Source organism: Otolemur garnettii, unplaced genomic scaffold (assembly GCF_000181295.1).
Source record: "Otolemur garnettii isolate 467f Iridium unplaced genomic scaffold, OtoGar3 scaffold00027, whole genome shotgun sequence".
In the NCBI taxonomy this organism is placed as follows: Eukaryota; Metazoa; Chordata; class Mammalia; order Primates; family Galagidae; genus Otolemur; species Otolemur garnettii.
The window spans coordinates 8644366-8671522 of NW_003852422.1; the positions used below are offsets into that span (position 1 = coordinate 8644366).

Sequence of the window (27157 nt, forward strand, 5' to 3'; positions counted from 1 at the left end):
GTGTGTTCAGCTTTATTATCAAAACTCCTGTCTCAGCAAATTGAACTTTAATGTAATTAAAATAGACTTACTTCATTAGAGATCAAGGGAGAGAATCAAAGTTGATGGATGTGACTCCTGATGCGTTAGTGCTGATCAAGTGGAGTGGAGTGCACGAGGAGGAAGAAATGACATAGGAATTCTGGAGGACTTGTTCTAGAAACATGACTTTATTGAATCTTCTATGATTTTCATTAACATTATTTTGATAACATCGGGAACTTAGGGTTTGTTTTGAAAGTTATTTTTATAAGAAAGTGAAATGATTTTCAATATTTAAAAATCTTAAATGCCAAGTTGTGAGTAATTTAAAGTTGCGTCTGGGCTTTAGTGCTGACCTTTTCTTCTTTCCTCACATTGTGAAAAGTTGCTAAGCCTCTTTTACTTTTTGTGTTTTCTTTTCTTCCTGTTTAATTATAGGTATAAGATAGTGCTTCCCAATTTTTCTTTTCTAAAATTTCAGTTAATTAAACATCAAGTAATCGATTGGTAGGCTTTTAGAGAATTATCTAATTTTCTGATAGAGTTGTTTTAGGCATTGTTTTACCCTGTAATGTTGAACCATCTGTGAAGTATCTGTGATAGTGTATTGCTTAAAATTAGTTTCACCTCTTCTAAAATATTCTTAATTCCTTGTCATTATATTAACCTATTGACTGGGAAAATAGTGAAAATTACAGTGCTTTAATTTTCCAAGCTCTTGACTGTGAATGTGTGGAATATTCACTTTTTAAAAGCAGAGTATAATACAGCCTTTTTGTTTACATTTTTGAGTTGCTGGTCTTCTGAAAACAAATGCCTATTACATTTTATGAGTGTGCTACTTCTAAAACTCTTCTACATTTACTATCTTATATATTATACTTGTGTGCAACAATAGCGTGATTAACATTAAATGTTAAAACAGTTAAAATAAATCAAGTTTTTATGTTTTGTTTTTTTTTTTTAAGATTAAAAGGGGACTTGGCATATAATTATAGAGGACCACGAACTAAAGATGATATTATTGAGTTTGCTCACAGAGTATCTGGGTAAGTTCTTAGTAGGAAAGGCCTTACCTATACGATATTAATACTTGAAAATCAAATATATTTTCATAGGCTGTATTGAACATGCATATTTTAGAAACTTACCTCTATAAACATTTATTCATTTGTGAGAAAAATTAAGGTTTACATTCATATGCAAAGAGATACTTGAAAAAAACATAGAAAATAATTTGTATTGTATTACTTCACATTTAAATTCATTTTGTGTTTAAAATATTTTCCCCAATGTATTTTTAATGTATTTGGAAAATTTTGATCACTTATAGCAGTTTGTAAATTTTCATTTTCATTTTATGATGATTTTGCTTTTGGACTGGCTGGTTCTGAGATTTAAGAGAAGCCATAGAAAATGATTGTTTAGAATGGACTCAGACTTTCATACCTAGCCTGATACTGGAAGCTAAAATACTTGTCCTTATCTATCATGTGCATCTTCACATGAACTATGAAATATTTTTGCACTTTATACTTAGAGTGTGACACTTAAAACCTAAAGATCTAGTGGACGTACAGATCTTTGAGGTTTTACTGATAAAAAATCAAATTCTTCTGTGTTTCCTATGAGTTTGAATGTGGTGATTTTTTTTTTTTACTCCACCTTGCTCTGAGATATAAAGAAAATCTCTACTCACAGTTTAATAGGATCATGTGAAACTTCTTGAAGAGAAAATTCATCAAAGCACATTAATGTACATTGGCTTTAAAATATAGGCACTTAAGAGTTTAGCAGTATATATTATATTGATAGCTTTATGTAACTTTAAGGTAAATTAAAGTGGGATTGATTGGTTGGGTGGCATGATACTATCTCAAATTATTGGAGGAAATACAAAGAATTAGATATCATAATATGTTACAACTTGTAATACTAATATAATTTTCAGTGGATTTCCTATTGATTGCATGTTTTATTTTCTGGATAAATGAATTCCGAGATGACTTTATATGAGGGGGAGTGCTAGCAGGAGGTACATTATTCCCTCAGGATTTTTATTAGTCTTTATGTTCTGGTGATTTTTAAATGACTTGTGTTAAGCTTAAGATGAGATTCTTCTGATGTAATTAGAGGTGACTCTACTGCAATTGGAATTTCAAGAGGCAGTTCTGGAGTTGCATCACTCACAAGTTACTAAGTATTAACGACTAGTGAGAGTGAGTGATGCAATGCACCTAAAGAATTGTGCGTTGAGAAAATGTTGGCCTTTGCAAAATGTACTATGTTCTTTTTGCAAATTTGGTGGAGTGAAAATTCTGTAATGTGCACCAGATTTAAAAGAATTCTGTTTCTTTAGTTTTTAAAGGATACTTTGTAAATGATATGTTTATAATAAACTTTGGTGTTTAAATCATATCTTAAGTCTCATATCTTCAGCTTTGAAAAATGCTTGTATAATAAAACTCTTTGTATAGTTTTGTTTTTCTCTTTATGGGGGATCATTTTCCATTTTATTTTTTCTGAAAATACTTAATATACTTTTGATATTTTGGAGTTGTAACCTTCATGGGTGCTTGAAAACTAAATGGCATCTAAATTGACAGAGTAAAATATTATATGCTTAATATAGTACTATATTCTCCTGGGATGGTATTTCATACAGTGTTTTGGCGAATGATCTTTTGAAAGAGAAAACATAATTCCCTCATGAGTTGTTTTGTTTTTAACCAAGGACTCATGATAGTCCCTTTTTGCCTATCAAAATATTGGCAGTGATGCTAGTCTCTAAAGGGATAGATTTAAAATGTATTTTGAACCTGATACAATTTAATCTTTAGTATATAAGTGCAATAGTAGTCATAGGCTGTAATTTTTTAGACTTCTATGGATTTTGAGATATACTTAAAATACAGTTAATATGTTATTAAACCTTTATAACTTAACACATAGCTATAGTATAAATAGGTGTAAATTATGTACTATTTTTAGTTCATAATGCAAATTTATTTTGTGTTTATTTTGAAACAGAGCTCTAATTCGGCCACTTCCAAGTCAGCAAATGTTTGAACATGTACAGAAGAGACATCGTGTATTTTTCGTTTATATAGGTGGAGAATCACCTTTGAAAGTATGAAATCATTTAATTTTTTTATCCACACATGTATTATAAATTAATTTGCTATCTGGCTAAGACTTCACCAAAAACGCAAAACTTATTCCACTCTTACTGGAAATATTTTATTCACTCTAAGTATTTTTTTATAATAAGAACACTTTCTTGTATACTCTCTGTAGTGTCTGCCTTTATGACACAGAAGTGAATAAACAGTATGGGTAGATGCCGCCAACTTACTTCTCCTATTACTAACCTGGGTATTTAAATTTTGTATTGCTTTTTAATATTTAGAGTCACAAAACTCCAAAATGGTAAACTTTTTAATGGCAAAAGACCATTGTTTTCAGCTGATTTTTGTTTCTGTGTGCCTGTGTGTGCATGCACACATCTTATAATCATCACTATATTATTTAGCCTTGTTATCTAGTTAGTGATTAAATTAGTAAATGTGAATTGAGCTCATGTTACGTTCAGTGAACTTTACTTGGAGGAAGATACAAGCACTTACAGTGCTCTTTTGCCTTAAAATGCTGTTTGCTTGTGATATTCTATCTTTTCACCTAAAATGCCATATAGTAGTAAATGGTGATGATCTTCTTACTGCACAAGGTAACTCAGACTATTAATGAGGAATGATTTTGATCTTTAATATTTAAAAATGGGTTTTCTTTCTGTGTGTATCTTCACAGGAGAAATACATAGATGCTGCTTCAGAGTTGATTGTATATACATACTTCTTTTCTGCCCCTGAAGAAGTAGTTCCTGAGGTAATATGCAAAATTGGATATTAATGACACAATTTCATTTTTTTAATTTTTACTTGATTTTACTGTCAGATTTATTTACGATGATTTGTGTAGAAAGAGTAAAGATATTAGTCTGTTATTGGTATTAGATTGCTTGTTACTAATAAGCAAATAGCAGATTCATAGCATTTAGGGGTTATGATTATTACATTAGTGCTGTTTTTTCTCTTTAAAATAGAAGTGATGACAAGTGTTTTCTTAAACCTTAAGTTGGTTTATAAGTGGTGGATTAATGTGTGTGTGTGTGTTTTGCAGATGAAGTCCTTTGTTGGATTCTCATACTGAGCTATCAGTCCTTGGCAAATAAATATATAAACAGGCTATAAGTGCTATGAAATAAAAAAGTAGATAGTTGGAGCACATGAAGGTGGGATGGATGCTTTGATTGAATGATCAAGAAATGTCTGAAAAGAAAATATTTGAATTGGAACTTACATAAAAAAAAAAAAAACCTGTTGATTGGGTGTGTGATAATCAGAGAACAGATACTATAAATCCCCAAATGAGAATGTGGCTGGCATAATGCCGGGGCAGAAGAGGAGACCAGTGTGACTACAGTGCGGTGAGCTAGGAGGTCGTCGGAGGCCAGAGTCGCCTCAGAAGTCATGGCAATGTATGTGAAGTGGTTAAAGTTGTAAAGAATATGGGTTCCTGTTCATGATAAAGGCTAAGTACCAGTTACAGTGTTTCAGTGATGAAAGTCATTTAAATGTATGATTTTTTGCAGTATGTGAAACTGAAAGAGATGCCTGCTGTGCTTGTTTTCAAAGATGAAACTTACTTTGTTTATGATGGTGAGTTCCAAAGTTTTAACTCATATAAAAATCTTAACATTAAAATGTTTCTTTTATAGGACTTAGGTGTAATGGGAACGTTTTACAGTTCCTCTTTTAAATGATTGATGTTTGTAATTTTTTTTGCCCTTGAAATGTAGTTTTTCCATCTGTTGTTTTTCATTCTGAGTTTTATCTACAGTGAATCATTTTGTCAAAATTATTTGCCTTTTGAGAAGTATAAACCCCTGTACAGCTTGTATGCATTACTTTAAAATATTCAGAATTAATTTCTCTAAAAGTATCTAACATTCCAGAAACACAAGATGAAGAAATAAAACATATTCACTAGTGTTGAAGCCGCTGTGAATCGCTCCCTAGTTGCCTTTCTCCCTCCTTGTCAGAAGTAACATCTACCTGCTGTTTAGCCTTTCTTTATTGATGCAAATACTTGGTCTATTTTGAAAATATTTGAATTATGCTATCATACATACATCATTGTAAAAAGAGTAGTGAATAAAACCCAACATACTCATCATGTAGGTTAAAGAAATACCAGGATCTCACCACATTTGCTTCATCATCAACTTTTTTCTATGTTGAAAGCAAATCCCTGTGGCATTTTATCACTAAATACTTTATTATGATGCTCTTAAAAAATGGGGACTTTTTTCATATTCTCACATGCTGCTATAATATCTGATGTAATTAACAATAATAATCCCTTGGTATTATCAAATCCTTTCTCCTCTGGTTCCCAAACCTGTTCTGAGATCCTCAAGGGCCATACGACGAACTCACAGGGGCATCAGGAGAGACTTTGAATTTCAGTAGAAATAATTGAACTCTACATCTGTCAGGCACCACAGAGGCACTCAAAAATAATAGTGAATGCTAGGTCTCATCTAAGAGTAATGTTGGTAACATTGTAATTCCAATTTAATAAAATAAAAAATTCAGTTTCTCATTCTGACTACACCTTGTAAATGCTCAGTGGCCTTACGTGCTTGTGGTTGCCACGTTCTAGAACCCAGATGTACATAACAGAAGGGAAAGTAGGACTAGTGGAGAGCAGTAGACTTCAAAGTGCTTAAACAATTCAAATAGAAGACTGTCCAACAAAAGAAACATTTTGATTGCTTTGTTTTAGTAAAAGGAGATTTTAATTGCTTATATAGTTTAGATTGTTTGGTTGTGAAGGCTAAGAACTTACAATCTTTATTTTCTATTAATGAATGAGAAAACTGAATTTGATTTCTTGCTATAGAATAACTACCATTTATACTGTCATGATACAGACGGTACTGTCTGTGCATGAACTTTTGACATGTTCATTTCATGTCCAAAGTAAGCTGTTAAGTAGGTCATAAGGCAGGTACATTAATACCTTTAGATTACAAAAGGGGTAACTGAGAACATTAGATAAGGAGAGAAACGTGCCATTAAATGGTCATTTATTCATTGGATATTTATTGAATGTATTAGACATTCAGCTTAAAAGGGATGTAAGAGGCACTTATGCATATGAAAATATGAAAAAGAAAAGACAGAAGAAAGTTGGGGAGGAAAACAATTCATATCTGTGCTATAGAATCCGCTTAGTCTATCACCTGATCTTACGGTAGCCCTCATATGATAAGCACTGACTGTCTATTGTGTTATTCGAGCATTACAACAATCCTTGAAGATCAATATTCTTGTTATTTTACAGGTAAAGAAACAGGGTTTAAAAGATTTTTTTTCCGAGTTAAAATATTTCGTCCTAATGGTATCAAAATTCAGCCTTCAAAACTTTCATTCTTTTTCTATGATGAGTTTCTTAACAATTCAGAGAGCTAGTCTGTTTCTTTTTTAGAAAAATCCTGATCTTATCTATTTAGATTTGCCTGTGCTCCTTTGAGCCTGTCTAAGATTGTCCCCTCCCTTGTCTTTCCATATTTCAGCTGTGGTCTCTCTTGCTTAAAACAGACAATCATCATATGTTCAGCTTCTACGGCCACTGTAAAGGCCACATTTTTCTGACATGCAGTTATTGATATTTAGAACCTGCCTGAACCCTTTAGATAAAAAGGTTTTACTTTGAATTCTTATTGTAATGTTGAATTGTTGTTAATAAGGTTAGAAGCAGTGGGACTTAGGATGATGGTTTATTTTTGTTTTATTTATTTATTTGTTATTTCAAACTATTGGAGGGTATAGACAATTGGGTTACAGTGTTTACATTTGTTAGGCTAGTTTATTTCCTAGTTCAAAGTTGATCCATTTGTACCATCTTTAGGAAATTTGCTTTTGAAATCCAGTAGAGATTATGGCCCAGGAATCAGCTTCTAGTTTTTATGTTTATTTTTCTAATTCATGAGTCCACATGTGTAATTACTTTCAGATTTGCATTTTGTCACTTATTTTATGGGTTGATAACTTGCAAATGTTATGTTTAGCAATACAAGTGATGGAAAAAGCATACCTCTCAAGAAATTACTAAAATCCAGTCTTCAGTCAGACCTAATGGTAGGCTTTTAAGGAAATTTTGCTTTATATCAGCTTCTTTTTCAGCAGTTGTAATGATTTTCAAACCTACTTCAGAATTATATGTCTGATTAGGAAATAGCATTTCACTTAGGTATCATATTTTCCATTTGATTAACAAGAAGTATTTGATGTTGGAAAGGAGCTAATGTATTATGGGTTTGTATGTGTTTGTGTTGCCTGTATAAGAAAGAGTTGTGAACTAATCATATTATAAATAGAGAAGTGCAAAGAAACTATCATAAAAACTTCCCACAGCACCATGATCCGAGTCTAACTGTCTTCAGGAAGATAGGCCTTCATTTCATTATTGTGTCAGTTTATCTGTCTTGTCTTTATTTTTTACAAAGTTATGGTCTAATTTTAATACTGTTTTATAACCTTTTTATTTCAAATTTTTTATTATAATTTTCTGCTTTAATTTATAAGTTGTTTTTCTCAACATGTAGCAAAGTTTATGTGAATTATTTCCTGTTGGGGTCATTTTGATTATTTCCTTTATTTTTAATTATTTTTTTCTATTTTTAATGATGCTAGAGTGAAAAATTGCTTTGTGCATTAATCGTTTTATACATCTGATTATCTGCTTAGAATAAATTCCTAAAAATAAAATGTATAGATTTATGATTCTCTATCAGGCATTTTATACATATTGCCATACTTATCAATGTTTTGTTTTTAAGAATACGAAGATGGGGATCTGTCATCATGGATCAACAGGGAGAGGTTTCAGAATTATCTTACTGTGGATGGCTTCCTCTTGTATGAACTTGGAGACACAGGTAACAAGCATGTATACAACTATCAGTTGACAGAATTTTTCTTTATTTGGTTACTTAAATCATGTTCTGTAGGAAATGAATTTAAGCTCTAGGTCATAATTTAATCTTTTTGTAGGACATGAATTGCCGTTTCTGCCTAATGAGAACGTAGACTGAAATTACCAAAGAACTTGCCTTTGTATGTGGGTTAAAGATTAGCAGAAGACGCGGTTTACTAGTGGACCTGGGGGTCAGTGGGGAAACAGAGCCTGGGTAATAAAGGAATGAGAAAAAAGGAGCAGCCGAGAGGCTGTACTCAGGGGGCCTATCGTGTACTGAGAGTTGAAGTAAAACTTACCATGACCTTATAAGGCCTGCTTTTACTTGGGAGGGTGAAAAATTTTAATCAGATTGGCCTAGTTTCTTAATGTTATACTGTTAAGAATGGCACAGCCAGTGTAAAAATACGTACAAAAATGAAAGCTATAAGAAGCTAAATTATATGATTTCATAGATGGAAACTACAAAAAAAAAGCTGACTGAATTTTAGAAAGAGGTGTTTTATAAATTTATAGCAAATTAGGAATGAGGAATCACGGTTATTGTATCTCATTTATTTCCATTCCCGACTTTATGATAAGAATGGGAGCACTTCATAGAAGGCGTGATTGTTTGGCATGAGAAGTGAGGAGCTTACAGCTTCTTCATGATTCCCTCTCCTTGAAGCTGATTAAGAATACAAACTAGAGATAGTCTTACACAGTCCCTATTATTTGTAACTTTCCTTAAATACTTACTACTTGTTTTGTTCCCTGAGCCTGCTTTAGTATTCTGTGTCTGGTGGTGTTTCTTCTCTGCTTATCTTTGCAGAAGGTGCTGTGTATTAGCTTATCACATGGCTAACAGCTACTGTGAAATATTAGGTTTACTTAGCACTCTGGGAGGCCGAGGTGGGTTGATCGCCTAAGCTAATAGGTTTGAGATGAGCCTGAGCCAGCACAAGACCCTGCCTTTAAAAATAGACAGGTGTTGAGTGGTGCCTATGGCTCAAAAGGGTAGGGTGCTGGCCCCATGTACTGGAGGTGGCGAGTTCAAACCCAGCCCTGGCCAAAAATAAATAAAAAAATGGTGAAAAAAAAAAAAAAAAACCAGTCAGGTGTTGTAGCAGGCACCTGTAATCCCAGCTGCTTGGGAGGCTGAGGCAAGAGAATCGCTTAAGCCCCAGAGTTTGAGGTTGCTGTGAGCTATGACACCATGGTACTCTACCGAGGGTGACAGAGTGAAACTCTGTCTCAAAAAAAAAAAAAAAAAAATTAGATTTACTTTCTGATTCTCTCAGGCCCACAGAAAGGACAAAGGGAAAATACAGGGACAGGGCAGTTTTGCTTTTAGTACAGTAATAATAGAAGATAGCTTGACCTCCAGGTAATTGGAATAGATGACTTTGGCTGTACTCAGTTGTAATTTGGAAAAAAATTACCTAAGGCAATGTCCCTTTTGTGTGTTAGGCATCAGCTGTGGTTGCCCCCCTGCCTGTCACCCCACCTGTCCCTTTGTACAAGTGCTGCACCCTCTTCCAGCTCTCTGTGGCTTCAGACTCATATTGTGTTTCTCTTTGGTGGCTCCAGGTTCTTGTGTGTTCTGACCCGTGCCTGTATCTGTAGCCTCATTTCACTCTGGTCTGTCCCCATACGCTCCCTCTCTGGCCACGTTGACCTCCCAGTTTCTTTAAAAGGCTACGCAAGCAGCACCTTTCTGCGTTCTTCTTTCTCTTCATCAAATTCAGGTCAAATATTGCTTCCTTAGGAAGATCTTGATTGAACCCCTTTCTACTTTACTCTGTAATAGTCTTTTATAGCAACGTACTTCTTTCCTTCAGAACTCTAACTATTGTTAAGAGGACATTTATGTGATTAAAGTGTCTGTTCCCCCTACTAGATTGTACTTTGGCAAGTGCAGAGCTGGGCCTGTGTAACTCCGTTTTGTGTAACTAGTCCAGCGTCCAGTATGTTACCTGGTGCTCAGTTAATGTTCAGTAAGCATGTGAGAAACAGCCTGTGTTTGGAATCCTGCTGGCCCATGGGAAGATGCTGTACATGTTATAGGCATTTGAAAAAGAACCTATGAGGCATTTGCAAATTAAGGAAGCATGTAATAAAAGACACACACTCATTTGTAAATGAAATATTTTTGTCAAGAAGGTAAATAATCAACAGGAGTTAATGTTTATCAACAGAGGATTAGCAGAATTTAGTGAGGAGTTTAAGCAGTATGGAATTAGGGTAAGCAGTATTAAAATGCGGTGATGAAATTGAAAAAATGCTGATTTAATTTTACATTTATGTTCCTGCGCTGAGCCAGGTGTCATCTCAATATTTATGTGCTTGTAATCTCATTTAACTCTCCCAGTAACTCTACAAAATAGGTGATTTTGAAAATAAATGACACCTCACTGAGATTATGTCGCACAGCTAATGATGAGGGCACTTTCCTGTTGTTCTCCCAGGGCTTGGGACAGTGCCCAGAACCATAACCAACTGCTTGACTGTAGTGTCTGGTTTGCTTACTCCAAACCACTGTCTGGTTATGACATCATGCCACCTTTTTTAGAGGATGTCAGATGATGCGATTAATGTTCTCATTAGGGTTAAATAAATACAGGTCCATTTAATCCTGTGTATTATTACTGGCAAGTGGTGATCCATGTAAGGAAAAGGAAAGGCATGTAAAAATGATTGTCTTACTGTTACATACTGTTTAATAAGAGCTAAGGTAATTCTAAGTAGATGTCTTTTATGAACTTCTTATGGTTTTAGATTTGGATAAAATAGTTATCTTACACAGTTTATGGGGTATGTGAAAAAAATACAATTTGAGCATATAAGTTGTTACAAAATTACACTGGAAGTATAAATATTGCTATATGTTTATTATTTACCTTTTGGGGGGTAGGAAATTGAAGGGAATTTATCATCTGGAGTTGACTAATTCACTGACACACTCTTCATACTTATTTTCTCATAATGTGTTGATCTAATTCAGTATAACGTGTAGGATAATTGGAATTAAATTCTGCAGACATTTTACTGATTCCCTGTTTACAACTAAAGTGATTATTGAAAAGTTTATATATTGAGATTATTGAATTTAGACATGTTATTCTAATTTCAGGAAAGCTTGTGGCTATTGCAGTTATCGATGAGAAAAATACATCAGTTGAACATACCAGGTATAGTGCCCTAAGTAGCTTTAAGCTTCAAATGTCATTTACCTTATGGCCTTAGATAGATTTGATATGGTATCTTTCTTTCCTATAGCACATAGATAAGGCAGCAGATGCTATGATTGAATAAGTAATAAGATGAAATACTCATGTGTTTGTTCTACAGATTAAAGTCAATTATTCAGGAAGTTGCCAGAGATTACAGAGACCATTTCCATAGGTAGGTGCTGTATTCCATAAATCCCTTTATCTTTGTTTGTTTATGCTTTGTGATTCAGTAAAGCAAAAGTAGTATCATTTTATACTTTTCAAAGGTGAATCAAAGAACTGAATTAAAGGATAGTAGTTTCCTCTTACCCATGCAAGATAGTTTCTGAGATCCACTTTGGATGCCCAAAACCACAGATAGAACCAAACTCTTTTTTTTCTATAAATACCTGCCCATGATCAAGTTTAATATAGGAATTAGGTACACTAAGAGATTAACAATAACTAATAAAATAGAACAATTATGTACTGTAGTAAACATGTACTATATATAAAAGTACAAACATGTATTATAATAAAAGTTATATAAATGTTTATTTCTGGAATTTCATGGTAACTAAAGCCAGCGATGACAGGGGAGTACTGTAGGAAAGAGTATTGAATTTTAGTGTGAATTGTCTGAATCTTGAAATTCCTTGTGGATTGTGCTACACATTAAAAATAAAACTTTAATATAGTTTGTATCATACCTGCAGTCTGATAGAAATGGAGATAAATTTCATAAAAAGAAATCTGCACGTGTACCTATAAATTAGAGATAGTTAAATGAGTAATCAGAAGTCAGAGAGGTGGTGATGGTAACAGGAAGTCAAAGAGCAACTGCATATAAAAGTGACATCAACAATAAATATATTTTTGCTATGTGCTAAATCATTGTTACTGCTCTAAAGGATAGCCAATGTAAATTTGTAATATTCTTTAATTATTAATTCCTTTTGATCTTCTAATGACGGGTCAATATATAGTTTTCTTATTACATAGTCTTTATCATTTTTGTATTAGATCTTTTCTAAGGTAAATGGATAATTTTTCTAGACATACTAAAGCTAACAACACATATTTTTCTGCATTTTAAGTGTGCATAAAGGAAGTAGAAATGTATTAGACTTTGCCTTATTCTACCCATGTGTATTGGTATCTCAAAAGCCAGTAGCAGTGATATCCTTTTTTATACTTACGTTTGCGATTTGCGTGTTAACAGTTTACAGCGTCTATGTGCTTAGCACGCAAGCACCAATGTTCAATTTGTTGGGTTGTTTGCTTTTTAAATTTTTGTATTTAATATTGTGCTTTTCTTTTTTGGTTATTGTTGGTTAGGGATTTTCAGTTTGGCCATATGGATGGAAATGACTATATAAATACCTTGCTGATGGAGTAAGTAAAGTGATGAATGATTTTGCTGTCAAATCTATCAAATTTTTTATTTCTTTTTCTGAGAAATAGGCAGAAGGGTTAAGTAGCTGGTAAAAGCTAATGGTGTATAGTGATGCAGACATTCTTTCATTAAATATCTTACTTGAGTTTTTAAATTCTGTATTTGAAACTTACTGAATTGTGTAACTACTAAGTAGAAATTTTTTAGCATTCAAGAACTAATTGCTATTCTAGAAGAATGTATTTGAATAGACTAAAATAACTTTATAGAAACAAATCCAGTTTTAAAATAATTTCAATATATTATGTTTATGATGTATAGTCTAATTTGTCACTTTAGAAAACTGATAGTAAAAATATTTACCATGCCCTGTACTGAATTAATAAATTTGAAACAAGAACCAATTGTTTGAACCTGCCACCCTTGGTATATGGGGCGGGCACCCTACTCACTGAGCCACAGGTGCCGCCCATCCCCCCGTCTTTTTTTTGAAAGAAGAGAAAAGGTGTAGGATACTGGCCAAATAATAATTCTAAGCCTTTATTGAGCATTTTCCCTGCGTCCAACATTGGACTAAGTGGTCAATGTGTATTTTTTAATTTTGTGGTAATTTAATGAGACAGGCATACATATTATTATTTCTATTTAATTGTGATATTCAGCTGTTACATATTGGAATGTTTAATACAGTCTTAATTTAACCGATTCTAAGATAGATGTAAAATTTGAGATTTTCCTTATCTAGGCAAAGGGAAGCAAACCTGTTAATATAGCTTCCTCCTGTAATTGTAGCAACTGTGAGATAAGTAAATATCAGAATAAATTTATTGCTGTGTTTAATGTGTATTTTGATTTCTTTGTTTTTTTTTTTTTAGTGAGTTGACAATCCCGACTGTAGTTGTACTGAATACTTCAAACCAGCAATACTTTTTGCTGGATAGACAGGTTAAGAACGCTGAAGACATGGTCCAGTTCATTACTAACATTTTGGATGGCACAGTAGAAGTAAGTTCTTCCTTTTCATTTTAGAGGGGCCCATCACATAATAGGAATTTTATGTTTGTGTGTGAAAACATAAAATTATTAAAATTAAACTCCTGTGTATGAGTGAGAACCCTTCTATTTGTAAGTTAGTGAAACTCATCTCCAACTATGTAACACCAAAGAGATTTTGTCGGCTTATAGAGCTTAGAAATTCAAGGAGTGACCAAGATTTCAGGGATGACTGAGCACAGGGGATTGATTGATTTTTATCATGAGTTTTTCCCTTTCTGCCTATACTTCCTTACTGAGCTTTATCCTCAGGGACACTCTCCCTGCACAATACTAAGGGTGTCCTGCAGCAGCTCTGGTTCCGCAAGCTCAACTAAATTCACAACCTAGGCAGGCCTGGACTCGGTGTGGGTCAGCTTCAGTCCAGCTGTACAGATTGGAGGAGACCTTCAGAGGAGAATAAGGGTGCATTAATACAGGAAGGCACGGCTTGGTGCCTGTGGCTCACGTGGCTAAGATGCCAGCCACATACACCTGAGCTGGCGGGTTCGAATCCAGCCCGGGCCTGCCAAACAACAATGATGGCTGCAACCAAAAAAAAGAAAAATAGCCAGGTGTTGTGGTAGGCGCTGGTAGTCCCAGCTACCTGGGAGGCAGAGGCAGGAGAATCGCTTGAACCCAGGAGTTGGAAGTTGCTGTGAACTATGATGTCACAACACTCTACCCAGGGTGACAGCTTGAGGCTCTGTCTCAAAAAAAAAAAAAAAAAAAAAACACAGGAAGGCAAAAGGGACAGGAAAATGTCAGTAAACATTTACTATACAGCCTTTTCAAGAGAATTATGTAATATTTTGAAATCAACCTTTGACCTGAAATTATAAGATTACATGACATAGGAAAATAACTAATACATTAGGGGTACTTAAATGACAATGTAATTTTTTTCCTATTTAATTGAAGGCCCAAGGAGGTGATAGCATTTTGCAGAGATTGAAAAGAATTTTATTTGATGCCAAATCTACGATTGTGGTAAGTTGTAACAATTTGTTTGTGCTGTTGTTAATTAAGAATGAATGTGTTCTTTATGTCTAACTGGTAAAATCTGAGTTCCAAAGGATTAGGTCAAAATATGTCTTTTTGATTTGCAGAATATAAACCAGTCAGTATTTACACTAAGAAAATATTTTCATCAGATGGAAATTAAGTTTACCTAATTATTCATTTTTTAATGATTGGTGACTTAACTGAAATTAAAAAGTAGAGATTTTACCTGAACTTATAAAGGTTTTACTTAATTTCATGGAAGTATAAGATATAGTGAAATTTTTAGTCCTAGTAATTTTTGACATTTTCTGTCTATGAATTAGTCATTTCTTTTGAAGAGAATGATGTGTCTTGGAAAATCATTCCTTTTTATTTTTGCAATAGTCAAAATAAAATTGTAACTGAAATCAATTAAAGTTTTAAATATCTCTGTTAATTCTTTACTTCCATAATTGGTGAATAATTGGAATCATTTATGGATGTTTTTCCTTCCCCTATTTCCTATCTTCCTTCTCTTCCTTTTTTTTTATTCTTTCTTTCATTCTTTCTTTAAAAGCAGACTTTAAATGTAGAAGAAAAATGTGATGGGTCACATTTTTTCCAGTAGTAATTTTGTTTTTTATTTGTTCCTCCCAGTGTTGATTTGCAAGTGTTCAGTGTGGGTAGAATATTAACAGTGGTGGATGCCTTGAATGGACACGCCTGCCCCTGATTATACTTTCATTGGGTTTTTTAATAATTATAGTTTCCTTCACTATCACCTCTCACCTGATTATCTCTGTTAGTCTTTTCTACTAACCAGATGCATAAAAAATGTTTAAAATGTCATGTAAAAACAGTATATATACATATACTTCATAAAAGTAACCTGGTATATATATATACATATTCTTCATAAAAGTAACCTAGCTATCTCCCAAGAATAGATTTCTGTAGTTCAGGAAATAATTCTAAAACTCACATAGTTACGATCCCAAAGAGACCTTTGTAGTGAATATGGAATAAATAGGTGTCCACAGAAATGGTTGTAGAATGTTTGCTACCTGTTTCTGCTGCCGAGAGCAAGTTCTGCACACACTCTGCTGTGTGCATGTGTGTACAATTTCTACCTCTTATAACGGTGGTTAAGGGTGGTTACCGCTGACATACTGTTTCGTTGGAACTCACAGCAAATTGAATAGTTGCAAGTGGAAGAAATCTGTAGTTGTTTTGAATTCACTTCATGTAAATGTGAGGGAACTGAGTTGTAATTATCGTTCCACAGTCTATTTTCAAGAGCTCACCGCTTATGGGCTGCTTTCTCTTTGGCCTGCCACTGGGTGTCATCAGCATCATGTGCTATGGAATCTACACAGCGGACACGGATGGTGGCTATATAGAAGAACGATACGAAGTGTCCCAAAGTGACATTGGAAGCCAGGAACAGATAGAAGAGAGCACAGAACAGCAGGAGCCCAGCCCTGGAGGAGGCCCCGTGCCTGCAGTGCAGGAGCCCAAGGATGTGTTAGAAAAGAAGAAAGACTGAGGCTGTTGCTGCTATAGAATATGTGATAGGATTTCAGATTACTAAAGAGCCTATTTATTGGATTTAGACCATTTAATCATGATCTTTACAGAAAAGGACATGTTACTTGTATTTTGCTAATATCAGCTGCATGGATTAAACTAGTCCTTCCATAAACAGGGAGACGTTTGGAGTGAATAGAGGAGCAGTTTGTCTGAAACACAATTGAAGCGCTCCATCAAAGCGAACCTGAGAGATGCTGCAGCAGACCGGATCTATCTGCATGTTTCTCTATCTGAATATTCTGTGAGGAAGTTAAGAGTCTTTGGCAGAATGTGTAAATTGGCCAGGCAGGTAGAAGAGACATGGTTGATGTGGGAAAATAATACCTCCACCTCCTACCGACCATTCTCATATATTTTGGACAAAATTTATATGGTTACAATTAAGTCTGTAAAATTAGGCACTTTAAAGAGACCTAGTAAATTTTTACATATATCAAATGAAGATTATGAGGTTAAAAATAATGCGGTTTTATATAGCATAGTGGTTTTATTTTGTTATTTTTAAAGGAGAGGAAATGTTACTTTTTATACTCTGTTGCATTATTATAATATAAAATTTTGATATGAGCTTGTATAGTGGGGAAAAAATAGTCTTGCGATTGACTTTTGAAAAATAAACAGGATTTACTGGGCACAGTGGTTTCAGGCCATGCCCTAGGAAACTCCTAAGACCTGTCCTGTGGCCACTGCAGTGAGAGGAGGGTCTCTGTTAACCCTACCCTGCTTTCGCCAGAATCACCTCATATTTTTGTTTTGTTTCATTTCCATTTTATATATTGAGATTTCTTCTAAAATTTCCTTTGATAAAAATCTGCTTTTTGAAAAGTAATATGTATCATATCTTTGTTTATGATAAACCTTGATAGCTGGTGGACCAGAATATACATGTGTATAGCTGGACCCATGCCCAAGATTTATGGACACATCTGCTGTGTAATGCTGGGGGTGTGTCCAAACAGTCAGAACCAATGAAGAGATTGGCAAGTAACCCATGTCTGTGAGTGATTTCTTATCTTCTATGTATAGTTAAATAATGTAGGAATTCATTCCCAAGTAATGTCTAAAAACTGGGGGAGGAGGTGGTTTAATAATAGGTTGAGGTTTTATTGTAAATTGTTATTTTTGAGGCCTTCATTTTAGCTAAGTTTAGAATTTTTATTAGGTAACTATTATTTGCATGGTTATTCATTGAGTAATTTAGTTACCTATTATAAAACATTCTATTGGAATGTAAAAAATGTTTAGTCATTTTAAAAGTTTATAATTCATGGTCCCGACACTGTTGGCCACTAGACTATTTCTAATGCCACATTCATCAGGACTAAATGAAATTACTAGTAATGGTTTTATTGTATCCATGTTCTCTTTTATTATTTAGTAACTAAATGCCTACTGTTTATGTTTGACACTCCATTATTATTGTTTTTTTTTTTTAATGAAACAAATATTCCATCAATGTATTTCAGGAAATACTAGAATGAAATATTCGAAAGTGGAAACTGGAGATAAATGCTATTAAATTAACAAGTAGAATGCTCCACAGAGAATAATAAAAGATTCTTTGGCGGAAGATAAATATTAATACTTCCAGTGGCAAAGCTTGTTTTGAAGTAGAATAAAGCTTAGGTATGTACAGGTGCCATGCAGTGAGGAAGTGAAAACTTAGCAGTTGGAGACATGAAGAAATAGTTAGAGAAAATGTCATTGATTATTTTTCTTCTTGTTTATCACTATCAGATGTTGGTCATATGAGTATTTTTGTCTTGTTGATCATCACCTGTAAATGAAAGACCTCAATAGGAAAAAAAAAGAGTAGAGCTCAACATCTGTGAGCGACCAGAATCCAGGGACCTTCCTCTGTGTTCCCTCGTGTCCTTTCCGAATGAGGGGCCCAGTTCTCCCTTAGCCTTTCACAGCCTTGTACTATGACTTCGTGTTCTGGTTTTAGTTTTAAAGTGTGTCTACTGGGAAAACAAAATATGTAGGTGGCTTATAAGGGAATAATTTTATTCCTTTTTATATTACAATTTTACTTTTATCTTTAATTTGGATGATTTTTATTTACATTGTTAGACTGCTTGCAAAACAAATTTTAAAATCTATTCACTAGTATGCTTTTCCCTTCTGTGTGGTAATAGAGCTTACTATGAACACTATTTTCATTTTAGGAAAAATTAGAGAGAGAGATCTTTTAATAATTGATTCTAGTGGCAGGACATAGGTATCATTCTGATTCCAGTGATGAGTCTTATGATTACATATTAGTAATGAGGTCCTTCAGGGAGCTGGAGTTCTCCCTTCTCTTTCTGTTAAAATGAAGTTCTATTTCTAACTTGTAAAATTAGAAATTCTATATTTTTGCTGTTGCTGAATCTGGTGCTCAAACAATATTTAAGGATTTTCAAAGAGGCAAAGTGCATTGTCTAAGTACTGGTACCCTATGCACCCCATTAGTTTCCAGTTCTTCTTGTTTCTTTCATTGTACACGTCAGTATTTTCCTAGCTACTATTATCTAGAACTTACTTGCGGTGCATTAGGCCTGGAGTTTTTATTTTCTTCCTCACACATACTGACTGCTCTCCGATGTCTGGTTTAGAAACCATATGCCGAATGTCTAGGAGTGGAAGGGTCTTATGTGAGTAGTTAAAACAGTTAGTTGTATTGTTTTATTTGGTAGATTATATTAATGACATTTCTAGTTTTTTGCTTTGGGGGCCTTTGTGGTTTTGGTTTTGCACAAAGTAATTTAAATATTTTTATCATTGTTTGATTTGATACGGAGGTAGGATAGGGGAAAAAAATCACTCAGCCATTTTTATCATGCAGAAATTGTGGTATCAATTAATTGGCGAGATTAGGTTTGCTGTTTTATTTTTATAAATATATATTTTTTTCTGAATGTGTTTGAGTCCAAGAGTGGGCAAAAACTAATTTTCTACTTTGGACTAATCTATAGAGGTTTTTGAAAGTCTGTATTACTAACTTGTTGAATTCCCAAGGTCCTGCCTTAGGGCACAAATTGTAAACCTTTGTTTTTCTAAAATAAAATATTTGAAAACCTGTCATTGTTATTGTTGCTTTCTATCTTTTGGTTGTTTTGTGATATGGATTGTTTTCTGCATAAACAGACAAAAGCTAAAACGGACATTCCTCAGCACTTTTGTTTCTTTCATTAAAATTTTCAAGTTATTAATAATTATAGAAACATAGGATTTTAGAGTTTAAACAAACTTGATCAGATTATAATCTGATTCCATTATATAATAGATGAAAAACCAGACAAGGGGTTCCTATATTTTATATTTATCAAACCTAATAATTTTTCAGTATTAATTTTTCCAAAAATGTATCTCACTCTCTTTACAGAGTATAGTTAGAAGAACTGCGTCTGAATCACAGAGTTCTAAATTAGAGTGTTGGCACTATCTTGACCCGTCACTTTTGTTGTTAATACTGGAGATTTAAAGCCTCAAGTTTATGTTGAAGCTTTTATCCTATCCCTAAGATATTCCACTTTACATATGCAAGTATACAAAACTCCATAAATATAAAAAAATCCTAAACACTTCTGGTTTGGAGCATTTTAGATAAGGGGTACTCAACTGGTACCGGCCCTTTGTTTTTAATTCTTACCAACAAATATATGGGTAGATCTTAATTTAAGCATTATGAGACAACAGAAATTTCAGGAAAGGTATAAAGCAATTTTGTAGAACACGTCCTTCAGTTCCTTAACCATTTCCTACTCGCATCGTGGGTCCCACTCTGTTATACACGCATGCGCACAGACACTCAGCCTCACGCACGCGCACAAACACTCAGCCTCACGCACGCACACTCAGCCTCACGCACGCGCACAGACACTCAGCCTCACGCACGCCTCCTTTCTATGTGCCTTTTCTTCTAAGAACATTCTATTCTCTTATTCCTGTGCCCTCACTTTTCATTTTCTTATCAAATCATTTATATATATAAAATAGTAAATTATATATTTCTCAAGGTCTTCATCAACTTTTTAAATACCGGGCTAATTTCTGTTTTCTAGAGACTCTGCATAAGCCTTTCGATGCAGAAGTATTATTATGTAGCCAGTATTATAATTTTCCATTTTGTGTGTGGTATCTGTCACCACACTAGAAGTTCTCTCAGAGTGTACACATGTCATTCACTGCTGTGTCATCTCCCCGGTGCAGTGCTCAGCACCTAAGGTATGCTCAATAAGTATTGCAGAATGAGTAAATAAATGAATGTCTGCTTATTCAAAATAAATAAAGCCTCAAGTTTATGTTTTGTTTCTGTTTGTTTAACAGCATTAAGTGTATTGTGGACAAGCAAACCTGTGTACAGAGGTTAATTTTTAATTTATTTTTCATATTTTTTACCAAGGGCATACCTTTTATTGGGAATAACTGGCCCAATACGTGGACCCACAAACCTGAGAACTTAAAGTAAGTTAGGAAGGGACACTTTTGGTAAGAGTGACAGAGCACATCCAGCCATTTGTAAACTCCTCGGGAGTACTGCAGAGGCGTCCTGCCCGCTCTGCTGAGTGGCTGTATTGTGTGTGTGCAGCCCTGGTGTCACCTTCGTGGAGTTCATACTTTTGCTCCATCATTTACCTGTGTATGGTCAAGTAAGGTCAAGTAACCCGCTTGACCTCTCTGCTCCCGAGTTGCCTGTAGTTTGAAGAGGAGTTCACTGATCTCATTAAATTAATTAGACGTGAAGCACGTGTGGACCAATGACTGGCACATAGTACCTGGTCAAGTATGAATTCTAGCGTCAGATTTTTTTATTTCTGTAAATTTATTTGGTGCAAATGTAATTTTGTTACACTGATACATTGCATAGTGGTAAAGCCAGGGCTTTTAGTGATTTCAACATGCAAATTACGTACGTTGTACCCGTACCCATGAAGTAATTTCCTGTTATCTACCCCTCAGGTCCCCACGCGTCTAAGCCTCCACTGTCCACGTTCCGCACTCTCCATCTGTCTGTACACGTTGCTCAGCTCCCCTTAGAAGAACATGTGGTATTCGTCTTTCTGTGTCTGGTGTCTGAGTCGCTTTGTCCATGTTGCTGCCCAAGATGTGATTTCATTCTCATTTTGTGGCCAAATAGTATTCCACTGTGCATATAAACCACATTTTCTTTGTCCAGTCCTTCACTGATGGGCACGTACCGTAAGTCTGTGTCTTTGCTGTTGTGAATAGTGCTGTGACACAGGAGAGCAGTATCCTACCGAGACGTTGATTGTGTTTTCTTTAGGTAGGTACCCAGTAGTGGGATGACTGCATCAAATGGTAGGGCTGTTTTGAGGTCTTTGAGACCTGAACATACTGTTTCTTACAGAGGGTGTACTAATTTACATCCCCACCAACAATATACAAGCATTCTCCTTCTCCACATCCTCACCAACATTTGCTACTTCTTGTCTTTGATACTCGTCACTCTGACTGGTGTGCGGGGGGAATCTCACGGTGTTTCAGTTTGCATTGCTGGTGTGATTAGCGCTGTGGATTCTTTTCGCCACATGCTTGTTGGACATCAGCCTGCCTTCTTTTGAAAAGTGTCTATTTATGTCCTTCGCCCACTTTATAAAGGGATTCTTAGGTTTCGTCATGGACTTGTCTGCATTCCTTATATATTCTGTATATTATTTCCCTGTCAGATAAGAGATTTGCAAATATTTTCTCCCATTCTACGGATTGTTTACTCTTTTGATTATTTCTTTCTCTACACAGAGACTTTAATTCCCATTTGTCTATTTTTGGTTTTGCTGCCTGAGCATTGGAGGTCTCTGTCATATTGTCCAAAAGAGTTCTCTCTAGGTTTGTTCTGCTATTTTCACAGTTTCTCGTCTTACATGTAACTCTTTCATCTACCTTAAGTTGTTTGTGTATGGTGAGGGATAGGAGTCCAGTTTCATTCTTCCTCGCATGGCAATTTAATTATCCTGGCGCCTGCTATTCAAAAATGTCCTCTCCCTAGTGTACCTTCTTGTCTTTGTAAAAGATCATACTTCCAAGAAGTTGAAAAGAAAATTCTTCATTTCATACAGAACCAGAAAGAAAAAATAAATGGCCAAAGCAACTCTAACAAATAAAAACAAATCTGGAAGCATCACGTTACCAGACTTCAGGTTATACTACTACATATAACTACTATATATACTATAGTGATCCCAACAGTATGGTACTGGCCTAAAAATAGAGACACAGGTCCATGAACAGAGCAGAAAACCTAGAGATGGAACTCACCCCGTCTCACCATCTGATCTTCGATAAACCAAACAAAAGCATATATTGGGGAAAAGAATCTCTATTTAACAAATGGTGCTGGGAGAACTGGTTAGCCACATGTAGAAGACTGAAACTGGACCCACACCTCTCACCACTTAAAAAAATTGAGACCCGGGTGGTGCCTGTGGCTCATTGGGTAGGGCACTGGCCTCATATACCGAGGGTGGCAGGTTCAAACTTGGCCCCGGCCAAACTGCAACAACAAGAAGAACAAAAATTGCCAGGCATTGTGGCAGGCACCTGTAGTCCCAGCTACTCAGGAGGCTGAGAAGTTGGAGGTTGCTGTGAGCTGTGTGATACCACAGTTCTCTATTAAGGCCGATAAAGTGAGACTCTGTCTCTACCAAAAAAAAAAAAAAGAAAGAAAGAAAGAAAGAAAAGAAAAGAAAAAAAAAATGATGCCAGCTGGATAAAAGACATACATATAAGACACAAAATGATAAAACTCTGGAAGAAAATGTGGCTGTATAGTATTTTATTAATGGGAACACCTTTGAATGCCAGTGCTTTGGTGATATACTTAATAATTTCAATATGAATTCACTGATTTTACAGTATGAGTATATAAATGTCACAGTCTCTTAATTATAGATTATAAAATTACAGTGTAATTTTATGTATTACATAAAATCTAGCACATAAAACATTTGGATGGACTGCTGACCGTTGTTGAATATTGGGTCAGTTAAATCTATATAATGTTCATATGTAATTAATCACTGATGTACAAATGGAGACAACTAACATTTAAAAATATTTTAAACATTTCCTATTTCTGTTTCTCTTGTTTATTTCCACATTTAGTATCATCTGCATAATCTCAAATTCTGAAATGCTGGCCTTCAAAATAATGGCTTTTTTCCTATGGTCCTTAAAAATAGGCAGAGTCATTCAAATATCAAGTGTATGAAGCATAGCAATAACTTTCACAGGAGTAAACAATCTCTTGGGAGGGCATTTGGGAATTTTATTCCCCCTACTAATATTTCTTCACTCTATAAAAATTCTGTTAAGTTACCTTTCCCTTAAATAGGGTCACCATTATTGTAGGGATCCACAGTTATTTAAGAAATTATGAGGTATTCCTTAGATGTAATATGGTGGAAAAATTTTTGAGACTTAATTTTTAAGATTTATGGAGTGATATGTAGTTCAAAAGAGCCTTTGGAAGGCAAGCATAGGAGCTCATGCCTAGAACTTTGAGAGGCCAAGGTGGGAGGATTCATTTGAATCCAGAAATTTGAGACCAATTTACGTGACAAAGAGAGATTCTGTTTCTGCCAAAAACACAATTGTTTTCTGGGCATAGTAATGTGTGCTTGTAGTCCCAGCCACTGAGGAGGCTGAGGCAGGAGGATCGCTTGTATCCAGGAGTTTAGTTGCAGTGAGCTATGAGGTTGCCACTGCACTCTAGCTAGGGTAACAGAGCAAGGAGACCCTATCTCAAAAAGCTTTCAGAGATAAACTTAGATTTAGGTCTAAGTAGAATCAATAATTATTTAGTTCTGAAATTCTGAACAAGTCACTTAACTTCTATTACTGATATATTTTGTTGGCTGAGTCAAAAAGGATGGGAACAGTGACTTGTTCCCTATTTCCCTCCCAGCAGTGAAAATGGGGAATCTTAAACTGCTAACACTGTTGATGGAGTGACTGTGTATGTGCCTGCAAAAGTTGAAGGTTTATGGGATATGATAAGAAATGTTAGCATGTTAGGGTGTGTCGGCTACTTCCTGTAATATTCAAAAGGTCCTTACAAGAAGAGAAGGCTTAAGAGAACAGGAAGGGAGCGTGCACTTTGCTAAGAGAGCATTTTGCCTGGTGACAACAATATAGCGTTCCTGAGAGGTAAGCATTTTCCTTAACTTTTTAAATATACAAACAACAAATACCTTGCATCAAGCTTCAGTAAGGAAGAAAAGTCAACAACCTAAACTTGATGCTCCTTAGAAACGAGATAACTACAGATAGCCTCCATACACCAGCCTCTGATCTACCTTCCCGAGCACCTCCCCCGGCTACTGCCTCCACCAGCACACAGGCCAGGGGGGCAGGGCCCAGATCACCTGCCTCATCTTCCTGACCTGTGATTCCATTCCATCAGCAAAGGTCAGATTAGAAGTAAAGTGATGGGAAAAGTGACAGCCGAGTGTTGAGAAATAGAACCTATTGTAAGATGAAATACTGATGTAACAACCAAGACCCCACAAAAGCCATGGCATTGGCCACTGGCCCATGAATACTCCAGGAATCTGATAAACAAGCAGTCAAACCATTTTGTGGGAGCTGTAATCCTGAAGAATCTTCTAGGGCCCAGCATAAAATATCAAATAATTCCTCAACACTGACAATAGTTCTCAGTCATTGATAATCGCTTCTGGAATTTTTCTGTCACTCACATATGGCCATGGGGGGAAATAGGTCAATGAAAGTCTCCTGACCACACAGCTCACTGTCCTGCTGAGGGATGAGCCCCAGCTGTCTTAATCTAGTAAAATGTGTTATTTCCAGGAGGCAGTAACCATCAGATGTTGTTTCCTTATCTAAACTTCTGTGGGGGAAAAAGATTTCAATTAATTGATTTAATTGGATATCTCTGTGGAAAAAAAGTGAATGTTGACCTCTAGCTAACATCATACAAAAATTAAGTCAACAGGGATAAAAGACCTAACTGTGTAAAATAAAACAATAACTTTTCTTGTAGAAAACCTACAGAGTATCTTCATGACCTCCAGTAGGAAACAATTGCTTTAAGAGGCCACAAATGGGGGGAAAGTGTCAGTGGATTTCTTAAAAATTATCAAAAGACACTGTTAAGAGACCTAGGGGGCTGGGTGCAGGGGTTCACATCTGTAACCCAGGAATTTGAGAGGCCCAGAGGGGAGAATCACCTGAGGCCAGGGGCTGGAGACCAGATTGACCAGTAAAATAAAAATCAATAATTTACACAGGCACTGTGGTGAATGCCTGTAGTCCCAGCAATTAGGGAAGCTGAGGCAGAAGTACTGTTTGAGCCCAGGAGTTCAAGGCTACAAATGAGCTGTGATCACATTATTGCATCACTCCAGCTTGGGTGACAGAGCAAGGAAAAGAAAAGAAAGGAAGTGAAAAAGGAAGGCACAGACTGAGAGAAGATGGTCAGACAACACACCTTGTATATATAAAGAACATTTCAAGTAAATAAGGAAAACAGAACAGTGGGCAAGTGACACACATAGGAATTCTACAAAAGAGAATATTCAAATGGGCAATAACCATATCAACAGGTGCTCAACACCACCACCCATGCAGTTCCTTGCACAAATTTGTATCTCCAAATTCTAAACTTGTATATTCGATGTGATATCTCCACTTGGATGCTTAATTCAGAAATACATCCAGAACACCTTGAATTTCTCCCCTAGATGCCTGCTCCTACTCAGTCTTTCTCATCTCAGTAAATGATAAGTTCATTATTTAATCACTCTGGTTGGATCTGTGACGTCTCAGAACTTATCCATGAGAAATGCCCATCTGTTATATTTTCAAAGAATATAGTGGAATCTTCATAGTTGACCACCTTCCTATATTGATAGCCTTCTTAACTTTTCATAGACTGGGCATGAACCACATGTAGGTGTCAGCACAGTAGCTTCGTTCCTTATGTTGGCCAACTCCATGTGTTGACTAGTTTGTTATAGTCCCCTGAGAGGTCAACTCACAGAGAAGAAGCCAAACTTCTCACTACTTTCAAGATTAGCCTCCTGGTTTAAGCCACCATGAATGCTACCAGGTTCTGTACTTCTAACCACATTCTACCATCTAAAGATTACTTCTCTGAAGCATTCTTCCTACAGTGTAAGGCAGATGGTACCACATTTTAGCTCAGAACATTGCTGTTTTATTCCACTCATTGTAATAGCCAAGGTCTTTGGTAAGGCCCATATTACAGGGTAAATTGTGTCCTCCAAAAGTTTGTATGTTGAAGTCCTAATCTCTACTACCACAGAATGTGACCTTGTTTGAAAATAGGTCATTAGGACAAAGTGCTATTATGTTGGACCCTAATCCCATAGGACTGATGTCTTTATATAAGGGGAGGATCTGGAGACACATACACATGGGGAAAGCACCATGGGAAGATAAAGGAGAGATTGGGTGATGCCTCTACAAGCTAAAGAATGCCAAAGAATGCCCACAGTTCTCCAGAATTGGGGAGAGAGGCCCAGAACAGATTTCTCCTCCATGCCCTTCGGAAAGGACCAATGATGCCATTCCCTTCATCTTGGACTTCTAGTTTCCAAAACTGTGAAATGATACATTTCTATTATTTAAGTCACCAGTTTCTGGTAGTCTGTTGGAGCAGCCCCGGTGAATTATATAGCCCATAATGCTTTCTAACAACTTCCCACCTCCTTCCGAGTCTTCCCCAGCCCTGCCTCCCTTGCTCAGTTCCTTACAGCCTCGGCCTCCTGGCTGCTCCTGGGACACGCCAGCCTGCTCTTTAGTACTTGCTCATGCATTTGACTCGAATGACAGGCTCCTGGATGTCCACATGACTTTGTCCCTTGCTTTATTTAGATCACCTCAACATTAAAGCCTTTATTAACCACTCTAT

General features: G+C 35.6%; 1 protein-coding gene across 2 annotated transcripts in view; it reads left to right on the forward strand.

Annotated features, from left to right (window-relative positions):
* The window catches only part of TMX3 (thioredoxin related transmembrane protein 3), a 30029-nt gene extending 11734 nt beyond the window's left edge, over positions 1-18295 (forward strand). For both annotated transcript variants that reach the window (XM_003788405.3, XM_023512403.1), the window contains 11 exons: positions 990-1070; positions 3052-3151; positions 3829-3906; positions 4673-4739; positions 7928-8026; positions 11177-11234; positions 11395-11448; positions 12594-12650; positions 13527-13656; positions 14605-14673; positions 15953-18295. In XM_003788405.3, coding sequence (XP_003788453.2) covers positions 990-1070; positions 3052-3151; positions 3829-3906; positions 4673-4739; positions 7928-8026; positions 11177-11234; positions 11395-11448; positions 12594-12650; positions 13527-13656; positions 14605-14673; positions 15953-16213 — 1054 coding nt within the window. In that variant the 3' untranslated portion in view covers positions 16214-18295. The remainder of the gene's footprint in view (positions 1-989; positions 1071-3051; positions 3152-3828; positions 3907-4672; positions 4740-7927; positions 8027-11176; positions 11235-11394; positions 11449-12593; positions 12651-13526; positions 13657-14604; positions 14674-15952) is intronic.
* Positions 18296-27157: the final 8862 nt, after the last annotated feature.